Consider the following 26017-nt stretch of genomic DNA (forward strand, 5'->3'; position numbering starts at 1 on the left):
CCGCCTCTTCCTCCGGGAAGTGCCTCAGTTTCCCCCACCCGATGGAAAATGGGCGTGTCTGTCCCTCGAGCCTTAAGAGATGGTGCCAGTGTGTGACCGGGTAGAAGCATTGCCGGGAACACAGCAGCGGCCCACTAAAGCGTAGCTGCTAGATTCGCGTTCTCACCTCCTACCCGGGCGTGGGTAAAATCAGTCGTTCGGGAGGGATCATTGCGGTGAATTGTATGGAGGGTCTCCGTGGTCCAGGAAAGCCCTGAAGGATCTGATGGTGGGCAGGTCCTGGGCGAGCTCACATTCGTCCCGGGGAAACAGGTGGTAAGTAAATAAATGAGGAAAATAAGTGGCACATCAGATGATGGGTTTAAGAGCTACAAAGAAAAATAAAACAAGGAAGAGAGAGAATACAAAAACAGAATAGAGAGGTTTAGAATTTTTTTTTTTTAAGATTTTTATTTATCTATTCATGAGAGACAGAGAGAGAACGTGAAAGGCAGACACACAGGCAGAGGGAGAAGCAGGCTCCACACAGGGAGCCCGACGTGGACTCGATCCCGGGTCTCCAGGATCAGGCCCTGGGCTGAAGGCGGCGCTAAACTGCTGAGCCACCCGAGCTGCCCTAGAATTTTAAATAAGGAGGAAGAACCCACTGAGAAAGTAACATTTGAGTCAAGATCTGAAGGAGGCCATGTGGATATCTGGGAAGGAGTAAACCAGGCAGAGGGAACACAAAGTGTAAAGGTCAGGGAAATGGGATGGTGCCTGGTGTGTTGGAGGAACAGGTGGTCAGTGTAGCTTTGTGCTAGGTGAGCAAGTAAGAGAGGGGTTGAGGAGGAGATGGTGGCCTCAGAAAGGTGATGGGGCCTAATCAATCACTAGGGTGGGCTAATCAATTATAGGGTGGGCTGTGGTGAAAACTTAGGCAAAGCAGGCGCAGGGAAATCTAATAGTAGAGAGAGCCTTAAAAAGCAGTGTGGTGAGACTTCATGAGGAAGATAAAGCCAGAGAAAGGGCCCTGGGATTTATGTGGTGCTTATTATGATGCTGGCACTGTTCTGAGCACTACATGTACGATCTCATTTAATCTTTATAGCAACTATAGCAACTGTATTAGTCAGCTAATGCTGCATAGCAAACAAACTAAAAAACAAAACAAAACAAAGCAACAACAACAACAACAAAAAAAAAACACCAAAAACTTACCCCAACCAGCTTTCTCCCACATGTCTGTGAGTTGACTGGCATTTGGGTGACCTTGGCGCAGGTCATAAGCACTTATCTTATGCTGAGTATTGTTCTAAGCACTTTTTGTTCATTCATTTAATTCTCCCAACGACCCTATGAAGTAGGTACTTTTATCCTCTCATTTTACAAACGGAGTTGGAGAGGCAAAGTTCCTCCACCCAACTCTCACAGCTCATTTGTGGAACAGCTGGGAGGGATATCCAGGTTACTGGGAGACGTGGGAGCAGGCTCAGCCTTCATAGCCCCGATCCTGATCCCTTTCCTCCTCCACAGGTGGATGGTGAACACTGCCGGCTGCCCTGGGTACTGCCAGGGGGCAAGGCCTGGGCCACATTGGAGGGCCGCCATGTGGTGGTACACACAGCCTGTGGACTACATCTTATGTATGACTGGGGCAGCCAGGTGCACCTAACTGTGCCTTCCACCTTCCACGGCCAGCTGGTGGGGATCTGTGGGGCCTTTGGTGGCAAAGATGGCCCCCTTGACCCCCCTATAGACAAAAGATCTTGGTTCAAGGACCTCATCACTAACCCCTGCCCACCGCCCCAGCCCAATCTTGACTTTACCATCAGCTGCCCCACGCAACCTCCGCAGATCTACAATGCTCCCAAACTGTGTAGACTTCTACAGGCACCAGATGGTCCCTTTGGCCGCTGCCTGGACCATATCAGCCCTAAGCCTTTCCTCAGGATATGTCTGCAAAATATATGTCATACCCATGGCCAGCACCTGGGTCTCTGTGATGCCCTCACAGCCTATACTGCAGCCTGTCAGGAAGCTGGCATCCCTGTGAAGCTCTGGAGGGGCCCCAAGCTTTGCCGTGAGTGCTCTAGCTGGGTCTGGAATGCATTTGGGGCAGGTTGCAGGCCCCTTATGGGGATCAGAGAAGTCCTGACATAGATGGAATTTGTTAAGTAGAGTATGTGGGGAAGGGCAGCCAAGGGAAAGAGAACTGTAACTGCAAATGAGTGAAGGTTGGAAAATACCAAAGGGAAGCTAGCCTGACTGGGGCAAGAGGCAACAGGATTGGAGAGGGAAACTCAAATCCTAAGCACTGGCCTTTGCCATTCACCTACAGCCCTGACTTGTCCACCCCGAAGCCACTACAGCATCTGTGCACGGACCTGCGATGGGGACTGTGTCCAGCCTACCAGCCCCGCTCACTGTTCTACCCAGTGCTATGAGGGCTGTGAGTGTGACCCTGGACTCATTTTTGATGGCAGAGACTGTGTGTCTCAGGACCGCTGTGGCTGCTTTTACAGTGGACGCTACATCCCTGTAAGAGAGGTCCCCAGGCATGGGCGGATGGGTGCAGAGTTTCCCATAGCTTGTCATAAAATGTTCCCTGGACCACACTGTATTAGTCAGCATTTGCAGTTGTAAATGATGCCAAATATCTTAAATACAACAAAGATATATCTACTTTTAATTGCTTAAATTTGAGGCCTTCAGGCATGGCTGGATTCAGGGACTTAAATGATGTCACCAAGACCCAAGTTTCTTCCTGTCTTTCATCCCTGCCTTTTTCCTTTTTCTCTATTAAGTAGGCTGTGGGTCCAAATGCTGTAACAGAGGCTCAAAATTACAGTGGCTTAAACTCGATAGAAACTTATTCCTCTCTCACGAACAGTCCAAGAATAACCAGGTTGGCTCCTCCAAGTCAGGGACACAGGCTCCTTCTATCATGTGGTTCTGCCTCCCCTGCGGTATTGAGATTACCTGCTTCCCACCACATCTACATTCAAGCAAAATGGCCAGGAAAAAAGGGGACAGGGAGGTCAGGCCTCCTCTCACAAGTAGCATACACCACTTCTGTTCACATCCCATTGGTCAGAATTTCACAGAAGGACACCATCTGGTTGAAGCCAGAGGGTAGGTATACCATCCAGCAAACCCCACAGACTAAAAGTGGGGCTAGTTCCCAAAAGAAAGCAGAGGCTTGGGGATCCCTGGGTAGCTCAGTGGTTTGGTGCCTGCCTTTGGCCAGGACGCGATCCTGGAGTCCCGGGATCGAGTCTCACGTCGGGCTCCCAGCATGGAGCCTGCTTCTTTCTCCCTCTGCCTGTGTCTCTGCCTCTCTCTCTCTCTCTATCATGAAGAAATAAATAAATGAATCTTAAAAAAAAAAAAAAAGCAGAGGCATTTTCCAGAAGACCATGGTTGGACCCTCAGTAGGCAAAGCATTCCCTTCAAGGTTTGGAGCTCTTGGAGTCCATTCAGAAGGAAAGGAAGGACCTCCAGGATGACTGACACAGTTGTCTTATAGATTAGGGGCCACTGGATAGGAAAAAACATGAATGTTTAAACCCCAGACCAACCCTGGAAATGAAGAGATGCCCACACCGGGAGGAATAGGGCATAAGACCTGATACATCTGCCATTGCATGTCCGCTCCACACCAGCACTGACACTAGCCACTCATCAGAATTTGCAGAGAGCTCCGTAAGGCTTTTCACACACCAATGAAAGGCAGGGAGGTTGTCCTAGAATAAAAGAGACTAAAAAATCACAGTAGTCAAATGAAGTACACAAAGCTCGATTAGATCCTAATTCCAAAAGTACAGTTAATAGATATTTGGAGAGACAATTGTAGAAACTCATCAAACTTTTTTGCTTGTACCTATCTCATAGAGGAAAAAAGACCTCAATGGATTTTTTTATTTGTATTTTTCTTATTAGGAGGTTAAGCATCTTTTCAAATGCCTAAGAAACATTTGTATCCCTTTTTTTTTTAATTAACTTTCTGAATAGCCTCTGCCCATGTTTTTTTTTTTTTTTTTTAAGATTTTATTTATTCATGAAAGACATACAGAGAGAGGCAGAGACATAGGCAGAAGAAGCAGACCCCCTACAGGGAGCCCTATGTGGGACTCAATCCCAGGACCTTGGGATCATGCTCTGAGGTGAAGGCAGACATTCAACCACTGAGCCAACTCAGGCGTCCCTGTCCATGTTTTTATATAGATTTATCGGGTTTTTTCTTTTTGATTTCTGGGAACTCTTTATATATTAGGGAACTTAGTCTTTCATGATGTGTTTTACACATGTGTTTTGTGGATTGTTGATATTCATAATGGTTTTTTGAATCTGATTTTGAGTCTGTCTGTCTCTGCAGGTCGGGGATGCACTGGTCCTGCCTGGCTGCCAGGAACGCTGTATGTGCTTGCATGGTCAAGGCCTCCAGTGCCAGCCCTTTTCCTGCCCACAGGGCACAGGCTGCATTCTGGATGGCGGTGTGCGGTGCTGTGAGGCTGGAGAGGGTGCTACATGCCGCCTAGAGCTGGGGGGCCTCTTTACCACCTTTGATGGCTTCAGTGGGCTCACACCCATGCCTGTTATGTCCTCTGCCTATGAGCTAGCCACTTTGGTGGGTTCCAGGCCTGAGGATCCCGACTGGTTCCATGTCATTGTTGACTTCCTGCCCTGTCCTGGCTGTACTGCTCTCAAACCACGAGTGATCGTTGGCTTCAGGGATGGCTGTGCAGCTGTGGGAACCAATCAGGAAATATGGGTAAGGGACTTCCTCAATTCTATCAAGACTCTTTTGTAACCCGGCTGATCTCTGGGGCCTTTTGATCCTTCATTGGCCTTCCATAACCTTTTATCATAGAACTCTCCCATCACCCTGATCTCACATTGACCTCCATTGGCTATGTGTGCCATGACTCTCTAGACCCCACATAAACCTCACCCTGGACTTCCCAGGACCCACTGACTCCACCCTGACTCAAGTCCTGCTGAACTCCTGGGAACTACTGACTGAGTGATCAGAGCTCTAATAGGGGAAGCCCAGACAGAGGTATCAGGGCTGGAATGGGGGAAACACAGGTAAACAGTGGAAGCCCAGAGGAGGTACCCTCAGTTTAGGAGACCAGTGAAGGCTTTTGGAGGAGGTGACAAATGAGTGGAAACCTGATGTTAGGCTGGGGAAGAGAGCAGGGAGGAGTGTTGCAGAACAAGGCCAGAGAAAAGGAGGGACCATATTTGGGGAATGGTGGTAAAAAAATCAACTACTAAGTTTATTATATTTTTTTTAAGATTTGAAAAAGTGAGTGAGAGAGAGCAAGAGCTGTAGGGACGGGCAGGGGCGGGGGCAGACTCCCCACCGAGTAGGAAGCCCTATGCTGGGCTCAGTCCCAGGAGCCTGGGATCATGACCTGTGCTGAAAGCACTTAACCAACTGAGCCACCCAGGACCCCCAGTTTCAAATAGCCCACTAAATGTCCCTGGGCTTAGGGCCAAGGAGGTTGTTAGTAACTTAAGATCACATCAGGGGGGCAGCTCCTAGATTGCAGGTTTGAGGAATAACAGGAATACACACCTCTCTTGATGAGTTATACATACAAACTCCCCTTGCCAAACAGATGAGACTAGAGATAAGCCAGGAAGAGGCAGAGGGCAAAGCTATCTTAGAACTGATTTACCACTATGATGTTGTTATGGGAGAAACTGAGGGATGTGTAGGTGTGATGGGAAGAAGCCAGATAAGGAGAGGTTGGAAATCCAGCAGAGAGAGATGCCCAAGTGGAGAACCCCTGGCTCTCCAAAGGAACAAGGAAGCAGGAGAGCAGCAGAATTGGAATCTGGGCAAATGGATAGTGCTTATAAGAGGAAATCGAACCTGAAACCCCATGCTGAGAAACAGAATATAGCTGTGCGGTGGAGGCTAAATGTAAAAGTGGGAGGACGATCCAGGAAGAGAACTGGGATATCTGCCACAAGCTGGCAAGTAAGCTAAGCCAGAGCCTTTGGTTAAAGGGTCAAGAGATTCCGTGTGTCTCCTAAACTTCTAAGGTAACTATGGGCAAGTGACTCAGCCTCTCTATACCTCAGTTTGCTCAACCACAAAAAGTGCCAAGAATAGTACTCACCACATAGGGTAGCTGTGAGGATTCCTGCAAAGTGTGTGGCATCTACTAAGGGTTCAGTAAATAGAAGCTATGACTGGTCTTTAGGGCATCTGGCTGGCTCAGTCAGAAGAACTTGAAACTCATGAACTTGGGGTCATGAGTTTGAGCCCCACGTTGAGTGTAGAGATTACTTAAAAGTAAATAAACTTAAAATTTTAAAGCTGCGATTGTTCCTGCAGCCACTTTTATGTTATTAATGGAGAGACAGTACATATAGTAGAATGGTTAAGACCACAGGTCATGAAATCAGACCTCTTTGGTTCAAAACTGGCTCTGCCACTTACCAGGTATGTGAACCTGGGCAAACTGCGGTACTTCTCCGGGTCTCAGTTTCCTAATCAGTAAAAGGCAAGGGGCATATAGGCATATAGTACCGATATACCTTGTCAGAGTGTTAGTGAGAATTTAATATAGTTTAAATAATTTAATATGGGCCAGCCTCGGTGGCGCAGCGGTTTAGCGCCCCCTGCAGCCCGGGGTCTGATCCTGGAGACCCGGGATGGAGTCCCACGTGGGGCTTCCTGCATGGAGCCTGCTTCTCCCCCTGCCTCTCTCTCTCTCTGAATAAATAATTTAAAAAAAAAATCTTTAAAAATATTTTTAAAAATAAATAATTTAATATCAATTACATAAAATAATAAAAAATTAGGTGACAATATATTAAAGTATCTATTGCATCACATACTGCAATATACTGTCACACATTATCTTATAAATAACCAAATATTATTTGTTTGCTTGGAATAGTGCCTGGCACACAGTATATGTAAACAGTTGTTAGACTGAAGACACAGGTGAGAGAGATGCGACAGGTTCCAGAGGCTTTTTGTTCTCTAAAGCTCCCTTTTAGGAAAGAGTTTATTATGGAAAATCTCAAGCATCGAGAGAGAAGAGAGAGTGGTGTTATGAAACCCTGTTACAGTTACAAATATTTTGCCATGCTTGCTTTCATCTTTTCCTCCCACTCTTTTTTGCTTTGTTCGCGCTGGAGGGTTTTAAAGCAAATCCCAGACCTTATTCCTCTAGCGAAGACCTGGATATGCGTTTGTGATGGAGACGCGCAGCAGGATTCACCGCGGCTTCGGAGCCGCCGCCTGGGACTCAAGCCCTGATCCCCGCCCGATCCGCCTCCCCTCTGCAGGTGAACGGGCGACCCGCGCGGCTCCCGGCCCAAGTGGGCGCGGGCGTGGTCGCACGCTGGGCTGAGGGCTCCCGGGTTGTCATCGAGCGGCCCCCCACGCTGCGGGTGCTGGTGGGGCCCGAGGGCGCCGTGGCCTTACGGGCCTCTCCCGCGCTGCGAGGACGCCTCCGGGCAGCCTGCGGGGACTACAACGGAGTTGCAGCCGACGACCTGATGCTCCCAGGACGACTCCGGGGTGCCAGCCTAATCGACGTGTTCCAGGCGTGCCGGGCTCCGGGCTTCAACAACTGGTGAGGACCCTCCGTTCTCCTGCCCGGGTACCCGGCTCACATCGGCAGAGGGCGCGATCCACGTAACTCCCTGCGCGCCACGCTGCCTTGGGGCACTTGAGGGCTCACACCCTCGCTCTGGTGGTCTTCCCACAGCGCGGAGAAGCTGGTTACTCCAGCCGTGACCCGACACTTCACCGGCTGACGCCGTCCCTCTGAACGTCCCCATGGCTAGGACCTCCCGACGCCCACCTGCCCTGGCGATGGGAACCCACGGACCTTCCCGAGATTGTTTGAATAAACAACTTAACAACCAAACCTGCTTGTGCCTGTATGTTCCCAGTGGCCCCGCGCCCCGGGGACGCAAAGTCCCAACCTCTAGTTCCCCGTCTCCCAGGGTCCGGGAGTGAGGTCGGGATCCTGGTCCCTTCCGACCCCAAATCTGACCCCAGCGCCTCGCCCCGCTCCGCCTGGGTGCAGTCGGCTCAAGGACACGGACTCCCCGCGGGGCAGGCCTGGGAACCAGCAGCCCCGCCCCTGAGCCGCAGCGTTGTGACGTAACAGCCAATGGGACAACGAAGGAGGAGGCGGAAGTCTGGGAGTGCGCGGGCCGGAAGTGCCTGTTGCGGGGCTCGGCGGTTAGGCCCGGGGGTGCCGCTGGGCCGCTGCGGGCGGGGCGTCGCCTGCGGGCGCCCGCGGCCCAGCCGCTACCATGAGCCGGCCCAGCCGCCTGCAGAGGCAAGTTCTGAGCTTGTACCGCGAGCTGCTGCGCGCTGGGCGCGGGAAGCCGGGCGCCGAGGCGCGAGTGCGGGCCGAGTTCCGGCAGCACGCCTCGTTGCCGCGCTCCGACGTGCTGCGGATCGAGTACCTGTACCGCCGCGGGCGGCGCCAGCTGCAGCTGCTGCGCTCGGGCCACGCCAAGGCCATGGGTGCCTTCGTGCGCCCGCAGGGGCCACCCGAGGAGTCCAGCGGCGCGGGGGCCTCGGGAGCCCAGCCTGACGATGGTGGTGGTCTGGGAAACCCCCTCGACAGCATGGGGTCACCAGAGACCCCTCCCGATGGGCGGTGACAGGCCGAGGAGCTCACCCGGTAGCACAGGGGAAGCGGGGGCCCTCCTGACTGCGTGGGGGGACCAGGGAACCCACTTGCTGGAAGGGGAGATGTCTTGAGAAGACCAGCTCGATGGATTGGGTGAATTGGAGAGCCCTCCTCGGGACGTGAGGTCCTAGAGACCCCGATGATGGATGCTGAGAGGTGCCTGACCTTGCCCGATCCATGGTAACGGGTCGAACTCTCCCCGTGAGGGTCTGGGGCGGCTTGGTAGCCGGCTGGCTGAACTGTGTCAAGCTGAGAGCTACTTAACCCTAAAGCATGGGGAGCCAGGACGCCCGCCGTCGGACAGAAGACGCCCTTCTCCTGACCCCGGGCCCCCCCTCTTGTGTTTAACTCTGAAAAGAGCAGACTTTTTGCCGAGAACTTTGAGAAGATACCCTGATGGATGGTGAGAAGCCCCGAATCCCCCTTTGGAAAACTTTCTTCCCATTAATTGAGGCAGTCTAGGACCTGGGAGGAAGGGGCTGGGGTATCTTAGCTCCTCTGATCAACTAATGACCCCTCAAGACCTGTACTTGATAGTTCTAAGGGGAACGCTGACTCCTGCACCCTTCTTCCAGGACTGTTGGACAAAAAGAATAAAATTGGGGATGTGATTACTTCCCTGTTGATGGCCTTAAAGATTTCACATGTTTGGGGATTGTTGGAAAGGGCCTCACACCAGGAAGTGGCCCTCTGGGAGGGATAGGTGTAGAGAGCTGTCCCTTCCTCGCTGGAGCCCTCTAGACTAGCAAATTGGTTGAAGCAGCCTAGTTCTTGCTCCTGGGCAGATCCTTGGGACCTGGCTGGTTTGGGACCACCCTGGTTTGACCCCAAAGAAACCCCAGTTGACCCCCTAATAGAAGGTAGTGAGGGGGGAGAGAAAATGGTGGAGCTGAGGAGACCTGACTAGTAACCCCTGAGGCAGTACTGAGGACCTCAAACCTGGCTGAAGAGTCCAGCCTCAGATACACGCTAGGATCTTTGTTAGCAAGGCCCAGGGTGGGAGAGGAGAGATGGCCCCATAGACCCCAGGCATACCTCCTCCCCTATCCCTGTATTGATCTTCCCTAGACATTCTCTGGGATACTGCATTTTGCAGCACTGAACTGTATTTGCCACCATGTCGGTTACGTAAGTGATAAGCAGATGAATTCTTAGCAAACGCCATTGGGAAGAGGAGGGGAGCCCAGACCTCTGACCAAAGAGAGGATAGACGGAAGAGAAACATGACTGCTCTAATCCGCATGGGGGAAGCAGGTGCACCAAGAGTTATGAAATGGAGTTGAAATTTGAAGAATTATAAGGAGTTTCCCAGATGGTAGGGTTAGGCTTCTAAGCAGGAGGACCAGTGTGGTCAAAGGCCTGGAGGAAAGAAATGCAGGGTTCCAGCAGGCACCTGGAGTGCCCCAGAGCATAGGCTGTGTGGCTTGCACACCTGGTTTCCACTTCAGCTGTCTCGGCTTGCTCATCTCTCTTCAGCCTCAGTTTTTTTTTTTTTTTTTTTTTTTTTTTCATCACAGTGTTCCTGTTAATCTGCGCCTGACTTCATCTCTCTCTGTCCCTTTTTTTTTTTTTTAAGATTTTATTTATTAGTCATAAGAGACACAGAGAGAGAGGCAAAGACACAGGCAGAGAGGCTCCATGCAGGGAGCCCGACGCGGGACTTGATCCCAGATCTCCAGGATCAGGCAGACGCTCAACCACTGAGCCATCCAGGCATCCCTGACTTCACCTCAGTAAAAGCCAAAGTCATGAAGTGGCTGATAGGTTCCTACCATCCAGCCCTGTATCACTCATCTCTCCCTCTTGCTCACTCCTGGCTCTGAGGATTTGAGTCCTAAGAAGCTCCAGGATGGGAGCTCCTGGCAGAGCCAGAGGGTAGTGAGCAAGTTCCCACTGGAGCTGGGTGACCTGGGTCAGGAAGGGAGACATTCTACCCAGGTATACAGATGGGTAGAGTTTGTATGGTAGAGAGAATGAGAGGGGAGTGCCTGATTCAAGGGAGGAGATTGTAGGTCATTGGTGATTAAGAGCATGGACTCGACCTAGAATGCCTAAGTTTGGATCCCAACTCCAACATTTACTGACCATATGATCATGGACCTGTGATTTAACCTCTCTGTTCCTCAGTGCCCTTATCTGTGAAATGGGCATCATACTAGGGCCTCCCTCATGTAGCTGTTACAGTGGATTAAATATGTGGCGTGGCAGCAAATGATGTCCGAACTCCGTGACCCTCTTGCCTAGTTGGGTCCACTTGGAGCTGAAGAAGTAGGATCCCAGGAGACTGCAAGCTTCCTGCCCTGAGTCTATCTCTGCGCCTTTGCCTGAAGGCTTTCTGGGGGTTATGGGTTAACACCCTCAGGGGCAGTCCTCAGCCTGTGAAAGGACAGCAGTCACTGCATGAGTGCAGCAGCCTGCCTGTTTGGTGAGACAATTGCAATGTCTTTTCACAAGGTGCCTCAGCAGTCCCACTATGGGATTGTGCCCAGTTGCCCAAAGCAGTTACCAGTCCATAAGCACCTTAAAAAAAAAAAAAAAGAGTCAATTTATTTATTCATGAGAGACACAGAGACACAGAGGGAGAAGCAGGCTCCTGGCAGAGAGCCTAATACAGGACTCGATCCCAAGACCGCAGGATTAACGACCTGAGCCAAAGGCAGACACTCAACCACTGAGCCACCTGGGTGTCTCCCAGAATCATCTTTTTTGGCATGCCCCCTAGCCTGTCTCACTCTCCCTACTCCCTAACTCCTGTGTCTTGGGATCATGTCCCACATAAACCTTCCTGAAGTCCTTGGCTCAGAGTATGCCAATATTTACACATGGTTGATACTCTCTGTGTAATGTTTTTACTCTGCTAAGGCACAGGGTCAGTGCTTCCCAACCCCCTGGCCCCGTCAAACAGGAATCTTCTGATCTAAGAAAGTGGCTATAAAGGACTGACGGATAATTTGGAGTCTGTATTGTGGATTAATAACAGAATTGAATGGGGATGCCTGGGTGATTCAGTGGTTGAGCGTCTCTGCCTTAGGCTCAGGGTGTGATCCCGAGGTCCTGGGATGGAGTCCCACATCAGGCTCCCTGCAGGGAGCCTCCCTTTCCCTCTTGTCTCATGAATAAATAAATAAATTCCTTAAAAATTCAATGGAGTTGATTTTCCAGATTCTGATAACTGTACTCTAGTGTAAGAGAATGCTTTTGTTCTTAAGAATTATATACAAAGTGGGACGCCTGATTGAGCATGATTGAGCATCTGTCTTTGTGGGGTTTTTTGGTTTTTTTCGTTTGTTTGTTTTTTGAGTATCTGTCTTTGGCTCAGGGCAGGATCCCTGTGCCAGGATCGAGTCCCACATCAGGTTCCTGCGAGTAATCTGCTTCTTCTCTGCCTGTGTCTCTGCCTCTCTCTGTGTATCTCTCATGAATAAATAAATAACTAAAAAAAAAATTATACACAAAGTATTTAGGAGTAAGGAGTCTCATGTCTACAACTTAGTCTCAAATGGGTCTAGAATATATGTACATATATAAATATATTAGCAAGAGTGAGAGTGGTGAAGCACCTCCGGTAAAATGTTACCATTTGGTGAATCTGGGTAAAAGGGTCTATGGAAGTTTGCTGAATAAGTCTTAAGTTTTCAGCAATTTGCAACAAAGTTACAAAAAAATTAAGTCAGTGGTCATTCATATTTGGGCACTAGAGATCTTTATACAACACAGGGCACATTTTTACAAGAGATTTAAAATCTGTAAAGCCTGTTTTCTGAGACTATGCATCTTTTTAAAAACATTTTATTTATCTATTTGAGAGAGAGAGTACAAGTGGGGGGAAGTCTGGGAAACTCACAGTACCTGATGAGGAGCCACTAGCCACACCAGCAGGTTACCAACACTTTTTTTTTTTTTTAAGATTTTAAGTAATCTCTACCCAACATGGGGCTCAAACTTACAGCCCCAAGATCAAGAGTCACATGCTCTACCAACTGAGGCAGCCAGGCACTCCACATTACCACCACTCTTGCTCAGCTCCCTCCCTCAGACAGCATTGGATGGCCCTGGATATGAATGATAGGGAGGAATGACTAGGATTTTCTTTAGAGCGTAAAAGTACTGTGATTTGACTCTAAAACAGTTCTAGGGCAGCCTGAGTGGCTCAGCGGTTTAGCACAGCCTTCAGCCCTGGGCGTGATCCTGGAGACCTGGGATGGAGTCCCACGTCTGGCTCCCCGCATGGAGCCTGCTTCTCCCTCTGCCTGTGTCTCTGACTCTCTCTCTCTCTGTTTCTCATGAATAAATAAATAAAATCTTAAAAAAATAATAAAACAATCCTGATCTGGAGATTCCACAAATTGCTCATGAGTAAAAGGATATGATGCCAAAGGATTGGCTTCAAAGTAATCTAGGGAGATGGGAGTGGGTGCCTAGGAGGATTAAACAGGATTGACTCTGAGTTGATAATGACTAGAACTGGTGATGATTCCATAGAGACTTGTAATACTGTCCCTTCTCCTTTTGTACAAGTTCAAAAAGTATCATTATTAAAGTTGGGAAAACAAAACAAAATGTAGTGGTCTGGGGGACCTAACGCAGATCAGAAGCCTCACCTGATCTGGCCCCATCACCTCTCACCTCATCTCCTCCCACACTCCCCCTTCATGACTCATGCTCCAGCCACATTGGCTTCCCCCATGCTCGGCACACTTCTACCTCAAGGCCTTTGCACTTTTCCCCTCTACCTGGAATGCTTCCTTCCTGTCTCCACTGTCCAGTATGATAATGGGAGCAACTTGGGATGTATTTGAAATGTGATGACTCAGAAGAGCCATATGACTCTTGATCTTGGGATCGTAAGTTCAAGCCCCACACTGAATGTGGACATAACCTAAATAAATAAATTTTTTAAAAATGTGATTAGGGACTAAGGAATTTAAACAATTTTTAATAAATTTTTTAAAAGTTTTATTTATTTGACAGAGAGAGAGCACACAAGCAGGGGGAACAGCAGAGGGAGAGGGAGAAGCAAGCTATTTCCCAAGCAGGTTGCCCAGTGTGAGGTTTGATCCGAGGAACCTGGGATCCTGACCTGAGCCGAAGGCAGATGCTTAACCGATTGAGCCGCCCAGGTGCCCCTTATTTAGTAGAAATTTGAAAATTAAAGCAACTACTGAAGATGGATATTTGGGCAGCTACTCTGCCCAAGTGCCAGAGATTTGTCATTGTCAGTCCATCAGGACAGAGGTTTGGGGGTGTGCTGATGGTGGGCGGTGTGTAGAGGCCACTTTTAGGCAACAGGCTTGAACAATGAAAACTGGAGCAAGGCAAAAGGGCCCACTATGGCCCCCAAGCTGAATGCAAAAAGGCTCATTAAGCAACCCCCCTGGAAATAATCATAGGCCCTCCTGACCAGTGGGCTGCCCTCAACCAGGCCCAGTTACCAAGAGGGGAGAATGCCATACATTCCCATAATGCCTCGCTCTGTCCTGTAACTAGAGCCCTGCACCACTGCCTCTTGGCGGACAGTTTCCTTTCCTGTCCTGCCCGCTGTTCCCTTGTGTAGTCAGTAAACTTCTATTTCCTTTAAAAAATATATAATAATAAAATTATATTTGTGCCTCACATTATTTCTGTTTTAGCACTACTCTAGGAGTCCTGGGGCTTGTTTCCTCACTGCAATTTACTATAATCACATAATGCCAACATCATGACCTAATTGTCTCCTTGATTCCTTCCCCAGCCACCCTAATTAAATTGTGTCCCCTTTCCTTTTGCCTACTTCCATTGTCTCCTTGGTGCTTTATCACCATCTGACCTATAACATTTTACCTAGTCCTCTTATTTACTGCCGATCTCCATTAGAGTGTCTGCCCCCCCCCCCACCATGGGGACAAGGATCTTTAGCCTGGCTTGTTCACTGTCGTAGCCCTGGTCTTTGACCAGTAACTGACCCAAAGCAGACACTCAACTTTGAATGAATGAATGAATGAATGAATGAATGAGTGAGTGAGTGAATGGCACAGATCTGTTCCACTACCCAGTCGGTTGGGTTAGCATTGGTGGGACTCTGCCCACCCTGTTTGTAGTGACTCTGGGGAGACCATGGCTCTTCCTTGGTTGGGACAGAGACTTGGTGCAGAAACAGGACAGACCCAGGTTTGCGTTCTGGTTTTTCCCTGAACCTGGGGTCTCAGGATCTGCTGCTTCCTGCCTCCCTCCCTCTGTCCATTCCCCCTTCTGGTGATACCTCCCTGGTTTCTTTGGAGACCCACCCCTCCCCCATTTCCAGTACACATGATCCAGGCAGGGCTGACAGCAGCTGCCAAGGAAGCAAGTGACACTGGCCAAGGGAGCCAGCTTGGGGACTTTGGTGGGAACTGTAAGGGAAGGGTGACTGTTGTATTGGCTGCTCAATTGGTGGGGTGCTTAGAGGCTTTGATGGGCACTCGGGCTACCACTAGATAAGAAGCCAAACCAGTGGACAGAACTGAGAGATGGAGATTCCATGTGTGTCCCTAGCTCAGCCGGGCTTGCAGCCTGAACTTTTCAGTTATCCACAAAAATCAGTTCCCACTTCGGCTTAAATCAGTGGGAATTGGGCTTCAGCTGCTTGCTCCCTGTGTGGCCTTGAGCCATGGCTTCCCCTCTAGAGCTTCAGTTTCCCATTAAGCGGGGACACACCATTGGGTGGTCGTGAGCTTTAAAGAAGGGACGTGTGTTTAGTGCACATCCAGGAGCCTAGCACAGGGCTCCTGTTCTTTTTTTTTTTTTTTTTTTTTTTTGGCTCCTGTTCTTGAATCTAGTCTTGTTCCTCTTGTCCTGATTGCATACACTCTGAGGAGAGGGTAAGCTTAGACACCTCAGGCTGAGGACTGGACTCAGGATGCAGCCCTGGCAATTCAGCTTGGTGAGGTCAAGACCCTGGGGAAAGGGGGATTTCGCTATCCTATGCCAGGGATGGCCCAGCCTGGGAGACATGCAGAATGTTTGGCAGAGCACCTGTATGCCTGCCAGACAGGGGCCGTAGCAGGTGTTGGCAGCTCCCCCACATTGCCTGCATCCTTCCCTACACACCCCTAGCTTCCTGGTGCAAGCACCCATGCCTCTTTGCCTGAGAAGCCTTGACAGACAGGAGAGGCTGGAAGTGTAGGGGAGTTAGCATCTCCAGGATTAGTCCCTATTCCAATGAGATATGGAAGCTGGAGCATAAATGTCACAACTTCTTCACCCTTTGGTTGTATTCTCCCAGAGGCCCCTAGTGGGGTGGAACCCCAGGAGCCCAGAGCAGCAACCAGCTCATTAGCTGCCTTCCCTGGCTCACTTCCTCACTCCCCTGTTAATCTGCCTAGGGGGTCACCTCCCTAATGAACTACTTGTGCTACAATCTTTGTCTCCGGGATCCCAATCCAAGATGGGGTGATTCAGTTCTGTGTTGTACACTCAAAGCGAAGGGATCCGTGGAAGGGGCTGTCCAGACATCAGAGCTGGATCCCACATTCTGAACTCACACACCCAATATCCTCACGCATTCCGCTGTGGTATGTTTGTGCCCCCTCAACCTTCATGTTGAAATCCTAACCCCCAATGTGATAGTATTAGGAGGTGAGGCCTTTAGGAAGTGATCAGGTCATGATGGTGGAACCCTCATGGAAGGGACTTAGAGCCCTCATAAAAGAGAGAACCCTGATCCTTCTGTCACATGAGGAGACGGCGAGAAGGCGACCATCTGTGAAGCAGGAAGCAGACCTTCATCTGCTGGCACTGTGATCTTGGACTTCCCAGCCTCCAGAACTATGAGAAACGAACTTCTCTTGTTTATAAGCTACCCAGTCTGTTATTTTATTATAGCAGGCCCAACGGACTAAGACACATCCTTTGACAGTGACCATTTATTACATATGTCCGGGCTGTGTACTCAGATTGGTGGGGGGCCATTGACGTAGCTGAGCACCAGGTAAGGTGTCCTGGCCAGTCGGGCAGGAGAGCAGCAGGACCCTCCTGTCAGCGGCAGGAGCAATGTGGCACCCACCAGGAGAAAGAGGAGGAAGAGGAGGAGGAAGGTCAGGGACTGCCTGGAGGCAGGAGGATGGGCTCTGTGGAGGGAAATATGGTGTGAAATGCAGTGTTAAACTGCCACCTTGAGCCCTGTACCCCACACCCCCAGAGCCATCTCCCAAGCATCTTACCCAGGGTCTACCTCCAACATCACATCCTGGAGACTGGGAGGCGTTTGCTTCTTGTCCTAAGAGGAGACAGCAGCCAGCAGCAGAATGGATGGAAGTAGCACTTAGTCTGGATTCTTCCTTACTATAACAGACCTACAGGGCTGAGTTTATTTTTCCTCCTTTCCTGGCACGTCCTGAACCCTCAGGACCCAACCACATGGACTTGGAACATCTCCTAGTGTGGTGGGTATCTGTGTCTGCCCTCCATCCAATCTTCCTGTTCCTGATGACAGTGGCTTAATGAGGGCAGGGGCTGGAGGGCATCCTGCCTCCCCACCCACAGGCCTTTGGGTGCTTGAGTAGCTGACCCCACACAACTCCACTTCCATGACTGGGCATGTGAGCCAGATCTGGCCAATGAGAGCACTCCATCAGCTTGGCCACTGTGATTGGGTGTAGGCCATGACCCAAGCTGGCCAAGTGGGAATCAGCCCTGGGACTTTGCTGCCAGTAGGTCGGTGGCACTCTGGCACTCTGCTTCTCCTCGGGTGGATAAACCAGTGGGATGTGAGTGTTTAGCTGCTGGGCAGCCATTTGCTGAGAAGAAAACCACCTTGGAGAAATAGAGCCCAAGAGAGGGAAGGGCTGAGCCCTGGATAGCACCTGAGATCTTCTCAGCAGCACCTGGACTTTTCAGTTACATGAAAAAATATCATCCCTTTTTTTGTGTAATTCAATTTGGGTTAGGTTTCTGTCACTTGCCATCAAGATTCTCAAGTGATACCCCTGGCTGAGGACCAGCTCACCTGAGACTTCCGGAGCAGGGAGCGTCTTCGGTGACCTGCTAAGTGTTTCCGGTGGCTGAAGCCCGACATGAGCATGTCCTGCGGGGAAAGAGAGGGGGGGGGGTCCTTGGAGAACTAGCAACAGACAAAATTGGTCAAGGGCCAAGATGGGCTTGTCATAGAGATGAGATTCTGGGGGAAGAAAAAGGTCTCAGGGAGAGATGAAGAGAGGGGCAGAGACGAAGAAACCAAGAGAAAAGAGATATTACTTATTCATTCATTTAACAAATATTTAATGAGTGTCCATTACATGCCAGGCACTGTTCTAGAATCTATAAACCGGCAAAGTCCTGGTGTCCATAGAACTTATTTTCTAGCAAAGAGACCACACATTCATAAATAAATGTACAATGTCAAGATGTGGTAAGTGCTGCTAGGAAATAAAGAGCTTACGGAGTGATCATGTCTGGAGGTCAGGGCAGGCCTCTCTGAGGAGGTGACATTTCGGAGGGCACCTGGCTGGCTCAGTTGGCAGAGCATGTGAGTTCAAGACCCACGTTGGACATAAAACTCAGTTAAAAAAGTAATAAAATTTAAAAATTTTTAAAAAGGTGATATTTGAGGAGAGACTGGAATGAAGTGAGGAGATGAAGGAGGCATAAGTCTGGGAGCTTTGGGAGTGGGAGTGAACTGGGAATGTTTAAAAACCAGGAGGTTAATGTGGCTGCAGAGTGGAGAGTAAGGAAGAGCGAAAAGAAATGAGGACACGCAGATAGAGAATATAAGAGGGAAACAGAGATAGAGAAGTCCCAGAGATCAATAGAGACAGGAGGCGGGAGGGAGGACAACACTGAGACAGCAAGAGAGAAAGAGACCCAGAGAGACAGAGCCACCAAGACCCCCTTGAAAGGGAAGTACCCCAAAAGAGGCGTCCCAAGGGTGCCTGTGGGGGAGGGGTATCCCCCACCTGCTCTCACCTCAAGGTCTTGTCCCCTGCCCTGGGGGCCTCTATGGCCACATAGCTCACAAGGAGCTCCTGGCATCCAGGCTGTCTTTCGCCCCAAGGGCCTGAGGCCTCCAACATCCCCTGCTGGGTCCCACTCCAACTCTGCGGGAATGGGGAGGCTACTTGGCGCCCAGGGTCCCCAGACCCCACTAGGTCCTGGTCCATCCATGTCGCCCTCGACTTCCAAGTCCTGGTCCAGTGGGTTGGCTTCCTCAAATACCTGGTCAGAGGACAGAGTCATGGGGGTTGTGGAATTGGTTCCTGGAGCGGGGACTGCCAGGGTGGGCCATACCAGGCTATAGGTGACCAGCTGGGCCTGCAGCCACCACAGTCGCCGAAAGATGCTGCCTCGGTGGGCTCTGAGGGCCCTCAGGACCTGCTCCAGGGACGCCCGGGCCTGAGGCTCACTCCGCTGTGCCAGCCCCTCACCAAATGCCAGCAGTGCATCCACACGCTCAGCTGCCCCACGTAGGTCTGCCTGTAGGGTCTGGGGACACAAGGTTAGACACCCCCCCACACAAACAACATACCCTACCCACACACAGCAGGAGCTCCAGAGATCTGGGACTTGGAATTACATCCCTTCTCTCCTACCCAGACATCTGGAACATGGAATAAACCCATTTCCCACCCTAGGAAGCTGGTACCCATTCGAGAGGCCCTGCCCACCCTCCCACATTTTGGCCTCCCGCTGCCCACCTGCAGCTGGACCATCCTGCTCTGGGCTGATGCCCAGGGCCCCAGGCCTTGCTCTAGGTCCTGCAGCCGGAGGCCCAGCCCCAACAGGCATAGTGATAGACTGTCCTGCTCAGCCTCCAATACCTCCTGGCCAGAGATGAGATGCTGGGGAATACAAGGGGTGGAGTTAGGGCTGGTAGGCCAACAAAGACCTTGCCCCTACTCTCATTGCCACCCATCTCCTGCAGGCTCCTCCTGTGGCAGCGTCCCTCCCTGGGTCTGCACCAGGGCGGCTCCCACCTGGAATCCTTCCTGGTGGAACCAGGCCTGAAGACCTCTAGATCAAAGCCTCCAGGTTTTCAAGGCTCCTAGAAACATGGACATATGGGGTCTGGGGGCCCAGACAGGGAGGGTGATGGAGCTGGATATCCCCACAAGGAATAGGACTGCACAGGGTCAATGATAAAACCATTCTCTCCCAGTCGGTAAAATAATGAAGTGATTATAGTGACTGGTAAAGAATAATTTCCTAGAACATTCCCCTCACCCTCACCCCCAGATGCCCAATGCTTTCCCAGACTCATCATCTCATCCCCAGATTCTGGGGGAGAGGAAATGGGGGCTGGCCCAAGGGCCCTGGATCACCTCAGCTTACCTCCCGGTGTCTGCCTCCAGCTGGGTCCTCACTGGAAGAGGGTGTTGGCCATCTGAGAAGACCAACAGTAGGCTCAGTGCCCCTCAACCCACCCTGGAAGTGTTTGGGAGGATCCAAGGAGTCTGACCCGTTTCTGGGCTGAAGGTATGAAGCACTGACAGGCCTCTGTGTGAGCCACCCTACCTACCCCTGTCCCCAGCTCCCTCTGCCATGTCCCTAGGTGATTACAGCCACAGTACCTCTCACCCTCACAATGCCTCTGCTACTGCCCCCACCCTTTTGGGGCCCAAATTTCAGAAACCCCAGCCCCTACCTGATTCTCTCCTCTCCAGATGCAGAGCAGATGGTGCATCCAGCAACGTCCAGTTCCCTAGGAGCTCCAGGGGGGTGGCTGAGGGGCTCTGAGGGGAGTCTAGGGCCCAGGGATGGGGGCAGGGCCATAGCTGGGAGCCTGAGGACAGAGTCAGTGAGGATCCCCGGTGAGAGCCCTTTTTCTGGTCAGGGGTATCCCCCCAGACCTCCTCAGTAGGACTTACCCAGGCAGGTAAGTCCTTACCTTAGGCCCGAGGCAGCCAGAGGCCCAGGGGCAGGCTCAGCTCCACCTCCTTACCAGTGGAACCTGGACTCAGGTAATTTGATGCCCAGCTCAGGTGAGAGCAGCATTTAACTCCTTCCTCTCTAGCGGGTCAGTTGGCTGAACCTCCCAGGCTCACCCCATTCATCCCACCTAAGGGGTTTCCACATAGGACCCTGACCCCTCAAGAGCCCTGGACTCCACCCCACTCAGTGACCCCCATACACCTAGCCCCAAGGCCCACACCATCCAAGGTCCCAGACGCACTGCCCTCAGGAACTCATGCATCTGCCCCTCTACCCAATCCAAGACCAAAGAAAGATTTTTGTTGGTTTATTTGAAATGGGACCTCTTCCTGTAGTTCCCACAAAGTTACTGGGAAAATATATAACCCCGGGAATGGTGGGGAGGGGAGCCGCCTCTGCCCCAGGGTTCCAAGGTCACAGGGTCGCAGATGTCAGGAGGTGGAGAGCCCCAGAATGAGTCCACCTGGCATCACTTGCTGAGCAGGAGGCCGGTGCGCAGCACGCGGGGCACGCGGCGGATGGTCAGCGAGACGCGCGTGCCACGGACCAGGCTGGCTCCGGGCCTCGCCGACGGGCAGGCGGCGGCGTTGGGCGGCAGGGAGGTGGCGTCCAGCGCGTCTACGCGGGCAGCTGCGATGCCGTGGAGGAGGCGCGTGTAGGCGGTGCCTCGGAGCACCAGCAGGCTGCGCGGTTCCAGCAGCAGCGAGGTGGCTGGCCGGGGCGGGGCCCGAGGCTGCGGGGCGGGCTCAAGGTCAGTGGGTCCCCAGAAGTCAGGGGGCTAGGTTGGGGTGGGGAGGGGGTTAGTGAGTTCCTAGGGGCAAAGGCTGAGGGTCTGGAGTGCAGATCCTACTGGGGTCTCAGCTAGTGGGGGAGGATGGAGGGCAGGACCAGCAGTCCCTTGGAAAGGGACAGAAAGTTGGCTGCAGCTTGCACCCAGGGATCAGCAGTCTTAGGAACTGGATGGAACTGGACTGAGGGCTTGGCCGAAGTTAGGAAGAGGGGCTAGAGGGATGAACACAGGCGACGAGGAGCCGGTGTGGTCTGGGTCTGTCTGCAGACATCAGGATGTTTGAGGACACCAGCACAGTAGAAGGGGGTGTCAGCCTACCCAGGAGCATGTAGGGCTAAAAAGGAGTAGCTGGGTTTCCCAGGGAGTTTCTGTGAACCGTGAGGTGTCAGAAATGCATTACTCAAAGGTCAGGGAAGCTGTGGTCATGCACGATCCTCGCAAAGGGAGTCAGTGTATCTGGGGCGTCCTTGAGCAACGAGTCATGGGTTGACTCCCCAAGGAGAATCTGAAGTGTCCTACCAGGCGGATCTACACTATTGGAGTGGCAGAGAGGTCTGTGTCGGGGTGCCCTGTGCAGTGGGCAAAGAGGATGCCTAAAAGGAATATCAGAGACACCCCTGAGTAAATGGTGTTGAGGAATCTGAGGATATCAGTTATCTACTGGAGTGTGGGGAGTCCTGCATAAGGTATATGGACCTTGGGCTATTGGGGGCACTCCGAATATGTGGGGCCAGGGGATCTGTTGGGCATCAGGGGATCCACTTTGAGGGGACTGGGGAAGGTGTCTGGGAAAGTATCAGGGGTACCTTGCAAGCAGGAGGGGTTGGGGCCCTCTTGGAGGATGTGGATTGTCAGAATGCCCACGAGTGGCTGGGGCAAGGTCTCAGGGCCCACCTGCTCGGCAGGGTCATCATCCTTTGGCTGCCGCGGCTCGTAGAGGTCCAGCATGGTGTGGGAGCCCAGGCTGATGGTGCTGACGGTCGGGTAGTAGAGTGGCCCGTCCTCGTGGGGCTAGGGAGTGGGCACCAGGGCTGGACAGGGCAGGAGTCCACACCCCCCACCCTCTGGGGCTCAAGGAGGGCGCCCCAGCTTGGGATGGGGAGGTGAATGCCTGCTGGAGGTATGTGGCTACTGAATGAGTAGAGGTGGGTCAACATGATGCCCTGTCCCGTGGTGGATCAGAGGTCTGGGGATTAGGGTGAAGGTGTGTGGTTACCATGATGCCCTCCCCAGGCAGATACTGGTTCACAAGGACGTGGTTGGCTGGGAGACCCCCAAAAAGGCTGAGGTCAGATACTTTGTCCACGTAGCGCTGGAGCCACAGAGGCAGCCGCTCAGGAACCATCCCCCGGGGATGGGGGAGCCCACCTGGGAGAGGGCAATGGGGTCCTGAGGACACCCAACCAAGGAGCCCTGGCACCTGGAGTCCCCATTAGGGATATCCCAGTGGCTGGAAGCACTCTGACCCTGGGGAACCTCCGACTCTGGAGATCACTACCCGATGCTTCCAAGGTGTCTTGACTTCTTTAAACTTCTGGACACTGCGAGATATCCCCAACTCATCAGGAAATCCCTAGTCTCTCAGAATTTCCACTCACCCCTCAGAATCCTCCTGGCCTTTTGAATCCCTTTAACCCTCAAGAACCCACCCAGTGCCTTGAGTATACAATCTGAGCCACCTGCCCCAGCGTATATCCCCAAATTGCCCATGCCCCTAGTAGGGACACTTACCCCAGTTCTGTAACTTCCTCCCCGAGAGCTGGGTCCACTTTGGCTTTGGGGCATTGAAGACCTAGGAGGTTGGGAGGGGTCAGTCCTTTTTCAGGATCACCCTCACTGATTCTCGCACCCAGGTCAACATAGGGCCCTCTACCTGGGGTTGAAATGGGTCATCTCAAAGTCTGTGGGATTGTTCTCTGATACAGTGTTCCCAGGCCTGTGTTATTTGCCCTCTTCCCTGTGTCCAGGATCAGGAAAGGAACCACAGCTACACAATCGTGGTCTGAATCTATTGAGAGCTCTGGGCTAGACTGAGCTCTTTTAATCCAGCAAATAGTGTGCACTCTGTAATTTCCTGAATCCTGGGCTCTCTCAGCACAGCCTGACTTCTGAAACCTCTTTGTTCCCATCACCCGGGGGGAGGAAATGTGCTAGGCTGGGCTATCTCAGCATAGCAAAGAGAGTACTTTGAAAATTCTCCACTGCCAAGATCCTGTGGGTCTCGAATGGGCAATCTCCAAGAAGTCTGTACTCCACTCAATAATCTCATTTCTTTCATTGTTATGGGGCTGGAATGGGCTATCTCAGCACACGAGTGTGTTCTGTGGGGGACCTGGGTGGCTCAGTTGGTTAAGCACCCGATTGATTTCATCTCAGGTCATGATCTCAGGGTCCTGCATCAGTCTCTGCTCTCCCTCTGCCCCCCCCGACACCACCCCGCTCAGGCGCTCACTATCTCTCCCTCTCAAATAAATAAACAAAATCTTTAAAAAACAACAATAACAACAGAAAGTCTGTGCTCTGCAGCTAACTTATTCCTGGGACTCAAACTAGACAAGATTACTTGGGGTAGCACAAGGAAGCTCTGTGCTCTGTAACTAAGTCTCTGAAGCTGCAAAAGCTCCGAGCTTTATAAATTCTTTCCCCCACCCCCCACCCCGAATCTTAAGAATAGAATATAGAATACTGGGCCATCTCAGCACAGGTGATCTGTGCTTGGTAACCTTGTTACCAAGACTTTGGGTCTATGCTGAGCTATTTCAGCAGAGGGAAGAGGTTACCCTGTAGCATTCTGATGCCTGGGTTATGTCAGCACAGAAATCTGAAACTGCAAAGTCTTAATTCCCCAAACCTCAAGGGCCTGAACTGGGCTATCTCAGTCTATATGTATAATCCCCCTTTCTCTATGATAGCAGGATTGGGCTCTCTTAGTAGAGAGGGTATGAGGTTTCTAACTTCCTTGTTTCTAGCAATAACATCTGTTTGGAGGCCATACTGGGCTATCCCAGCACAGGGAGTCTGAGCTGCATAATAACTACCTTTCTAAGAATCAGTTTGGTTTCCCCTAAGCTGCCTGGGAAAGGCTCTTTCTGACAGACCCAGCAGGTCCTGTGAGAGCAGCAAGTAGGGAAGAGGAGGGATGGGTGCTGGGTGGCACTCTCCTTCCTGCCAGGATCTTCACTATAGCCTTAGGGGTTGGGGAGGGATCTGAGAAGGAGGGAAAAACACGACAGAAGGGTGTTGAGGTTACCTGTCGAAGCAAATACTCTTCCTCTTCCTTGGAGATGAAGTCAGGGACATAGTAGATTACAGGTGGTGCCTAGGATAGAGAACCCCCTGAAAGTGTGGCCCTTCAACCTACATAGGAGCCCTAGTAACACTGAGCAGACCCTCCCTCTAAGAGAGGCTCCAGATGTTTCCAGACAGGCCAGGGCCTGACGTCAAAGGACTAATGCCCACTTGGGGGGTGGGAAGTGGGGAGTGGGAAGTGAGCAGTCCCAGCCCACAAACCCAGGAGTCTGCCTATCTATCCCCACTCTTACTCTCCCACCCTCTAGTCCCCACCTTCACCCTCTGCACCCCCAGTCCTGACAACCTGCTCCACCCTGTACGGTTCCAGGGCGGGGACCCTGGCGTCCTGATCTTCCATCGACACCAACTCCATGCACCCAGTCCTGTGGGGAAGGGGAGGACACTCTGAAGTAACCAAGCTTCCCACCCTCAGGCTATGACCCCATTTTCGGCTTTATCAAGGGCCAGGGCCTCACCTCAGCTCTACAGGGAATACTCACTTGGTTTCCACCTGAGTCCTCGGCATCTCGAAAGCCACCCAGATACAGTGAGCACCCAGAACATTGCCCCACTGCCCCAAACTCCATCCACAACGTCTCATCCAACAGCACACATTTTTGCCCTCTTAAGCCTCTCACGGAGAACATCCTCTGACCTCACTGGGAGCCGTTCTCAAGAGCTCCACGCAGGGCCTCCAGGGCTGCACCCCAAAGCCCCTTCAAAGAGTTTGAGACCCCCTCCTAACAACTTCAGGCTTGCAACCATGAGTCTGGGTCTCCAACAGTATTCACGGTCACCATGCACCCTCCTCCTGCCTCCAGCCCTTCAGACGCCCCATTCTGAACACCCGCGTGCCCCCGATCCGAGTCTCAGAAAGGCCCACTCTCCGTCTCCTCGGATCCCCCCATTCTGGACCCCTTCACACTTCTCCCGAGCGCCCCTTCCCTGCAGCAACCCTAGGCCTTTAGTCTGAAGCCTGGCTCCTCTCCAACCTTCTCTACCTGAACCCCTTAGACTCCCCACACCGAGTCTTCTAGAATCCCACGCTCTGAGCTTCCCGGGAATTCCCACCCGAGCTTCCCCAGGTCCCCGTTCTCAGCCCTCTCGGACCCCATCTCCGTCCCCAGCCACCCCCAAAACTGACCGTCCACCAGTGTCCCCTCCAATACCCGAATTAAACACCCCCATTCCCTTCCCAGCCACTTCCGCCCACGTTCCTGACGCAGTTTCCTCAAACCAACGGGAATTCTCAAAGGTCCTGAGGGTCCGCCTTCCACCCAATCGGCGCTCTCGCCCTGTATTGTCCCGCCCCCACCCTGGCTCAGTGATAGGCCGCGCCTCCCGGGCTCTGAGCCAATGGAGATCCTCCGGAGACGGGTCTTTATCTAGCGCCGAC

The 26017-nt window shown here is 51.9% G+C and overlaps 4 protein-coding genes across 10 annotated transcripts; 2 read left to right on the forward strand and 2 right to left on the reverse strand.

The window, feature by feature from the left end:
- The first annotated feature begins 4374 nt into the window (after nt 1-4374).
- Nucleotides 4375-7893, forward strand: LOC112928545 (alpha-tectorin). Its single transcript, XM_026010377.2, has 3 exons — nt 4375-4753; nt 7294-7583; nt 7719-7893. The coding sequence occupies exons 1-3, from the start codon at nt 4400-4402 to the stop codon at nt 7765-7767; spliced, it is 693 nt and encodes a 230-aa protein (XP_025866162.2). The 5' UTR covers nt 4375-4399; the 3' UTR covers nt 7768-7893.
- A 241-nt stretch (nt 7894-8134) lies between these two features.
- On the forward strand, nt 8135-9274 carry SDHAF1 (succinate dehydrogenase complex assembly factor 1). Its single transcript, XM_072751497.1, has one exon. The coding sequence runs from the start codon at nt 8275-8277 to the stop codon at nt 8629-8631; it is 357 nt and encodes a 118-aa protein (XP_072607598.1). The 5' UTR covers nt 8135-8274; the 3' UTR covers nt 8632-9274.
- A 7251-nt stretch (nt 9275-16525) lies between these two features.
- SYNE4 (spectrin repeat containing nuclear envelope family member 4) lies at nt 16526-20384 on the reverse strand. 2 transcript variants are annotated; one of them, XM_026010338.2, is made up of 8 exons: nt 20254-20384; nt 19941-19992; nt 19307-19450; nt 18900-19094; nt 18579-18827; nt 17623-17700; nt 16838-16893; nt 16526-16744 (listed from the first exon to the last, which is right to left on the reverse strand). In XM_026010338.2, exons 1-8 carry the CDS (start codon nt 20379-20381, stop codon nt 16567-16569), a joined length of 1080 nt encoding a protein of 359 aa, XP_025866123.1. In that variant the 5' UTR covers nt 20382-20384; the 3' UTR covers nt 16526-16566. The 2 variants fall into 2 exon arrangements, with proteins under 2 accessions (XP_025866123.1, XP_025866124.1); XM_026010339.2 differs by having other exon boundaries at nt 17623-17727.
- Nucleotides 20385-20831: 447 nt separating this feature from the next.
- ALKBH6 (alkB homolog 6) lies at nt 20832-25834 on the reverse strand. 6 transcript variants are annotated; one of them, XM_072751428.1, is made up of 8 exons: nt 25791-25834; nt 25122-25147; nt 24926-25004; nt 24581-24649; nt 23062-23122; nt 22547-22698; nt 22225-22341; nt 20832-21273 (listed from the first exon to the last, which is right to left on the reverse strand). In XM_072751428.1, exons 2-8 carry the CDS (start codon nt 25145-25147, stop codon nt 21010-21012), a joined length of 768 nt encoding a protein of 255 aa, XP_072607529.1. In that variant the 5' UTR covers nt 25791-25834; the 3' UTR covers nt 20832-21009. The 6 variants fall into 6 exon arrangements, with proteins under 6 accessions (XP_072607529.1, XP_072607538.1, XP_072607545.1 ...); XM_072751437.1 differs by having other exon boundaries at nt 25766-25832; XM_072751444.1 differs by lacking the exon at nt 25122-25147 and having other exon boundaries at nt 25791-25825.
- Between the last annotated feature and the right edge of the window lie 183 nt (nt 25835-26017).

Source organism: Vulpes vulpes, chromosome 1 (genome assembly GCF_048418805.1).
Source record: "Vulpes vulpes isolate BD-2025 chromosome 1, VulVul3, whole genome shotgun sequence".
NCBI classification, from domain to species: domain Eukaryota; kingdom Metazoa; phylum Chordata; class Mammalia; order Carnivora; family Canidae; genus Vulpes; species Vulpes vulpes.

Bases quoted from the DNA above. Each gene is read 5' to 3' on its own strand.
- LOC112928545 (XM_026010377.2), top strand. From the start codon at position 4,400: ATGTGCTTGCATGGTCAAGGCCTCCAGTGCCAGCCCTTTTCCTGCCCA. The intron at 4,754-7,293 runs GTAAGGGACTTC...TCCCCTCTGCAG, and splicing joins GAACCAATCAGGAAATATGG to GTGAACGGGCGACCCGCGCG. The intron at 7,584-7,718 runs GTGAGGACCCTC...GTCTTCCCACAG, and splicing joins GCTCCGGGCTTCAACAACTG to CGCGGAGAAGCTGGTTACTC.
- SDHAF1 (XM_072751497.1), top strand. From the start codon at position 8,275: ATGAGCCGGCCCAGCCGCCTGCAGAGGCAAGTTCTGAGCTTGTACCGC.
- SYNE4 (XM_026010339.2), bottom strand. From the start codon at position 20,381: ATGGCCCTGCCCCCATCCCTGGGCCCTAGACTCCCCTCAGAGCCCCTC. The intron at 19,095-19,306 runs GTGGGCAGCGGG...TTGTGTCCCCAG, and splicing joins GCAGGATGGTCCAGCTGCAG to ACCCTACAGGCAGACCTACG. The intron at 17,728-18,578 runs GTGAGAGCAGGT...TAGTTCTCCAAG, and splicing joins GCAGGGGACAAGACCTTGAG to GACCCCCCCCCCTCTCTTTC.
- ALKBH6 (XM_072751419.1), bottom strand. From the start codon at position 25,222: ATGAGACGTTGTGGATGGAGTTTGGGGCAGTGGGGCAATGTTCTGGGT. The intron at 23,123-24,580 runs GTAACCTCAACA...CCAACCTCCTAG, and splicing joins AAGAGTATTTGCTTCGACAG to GTCTTCAATGCCCCAAAGCC. The intron at 22,342-22,546 runs GTAACCACACAC...CCCACTCCCTAG, and splicing joins TGCCTGGGGAGGGCATCATG to CCCCACGAGGACGGGCCACT.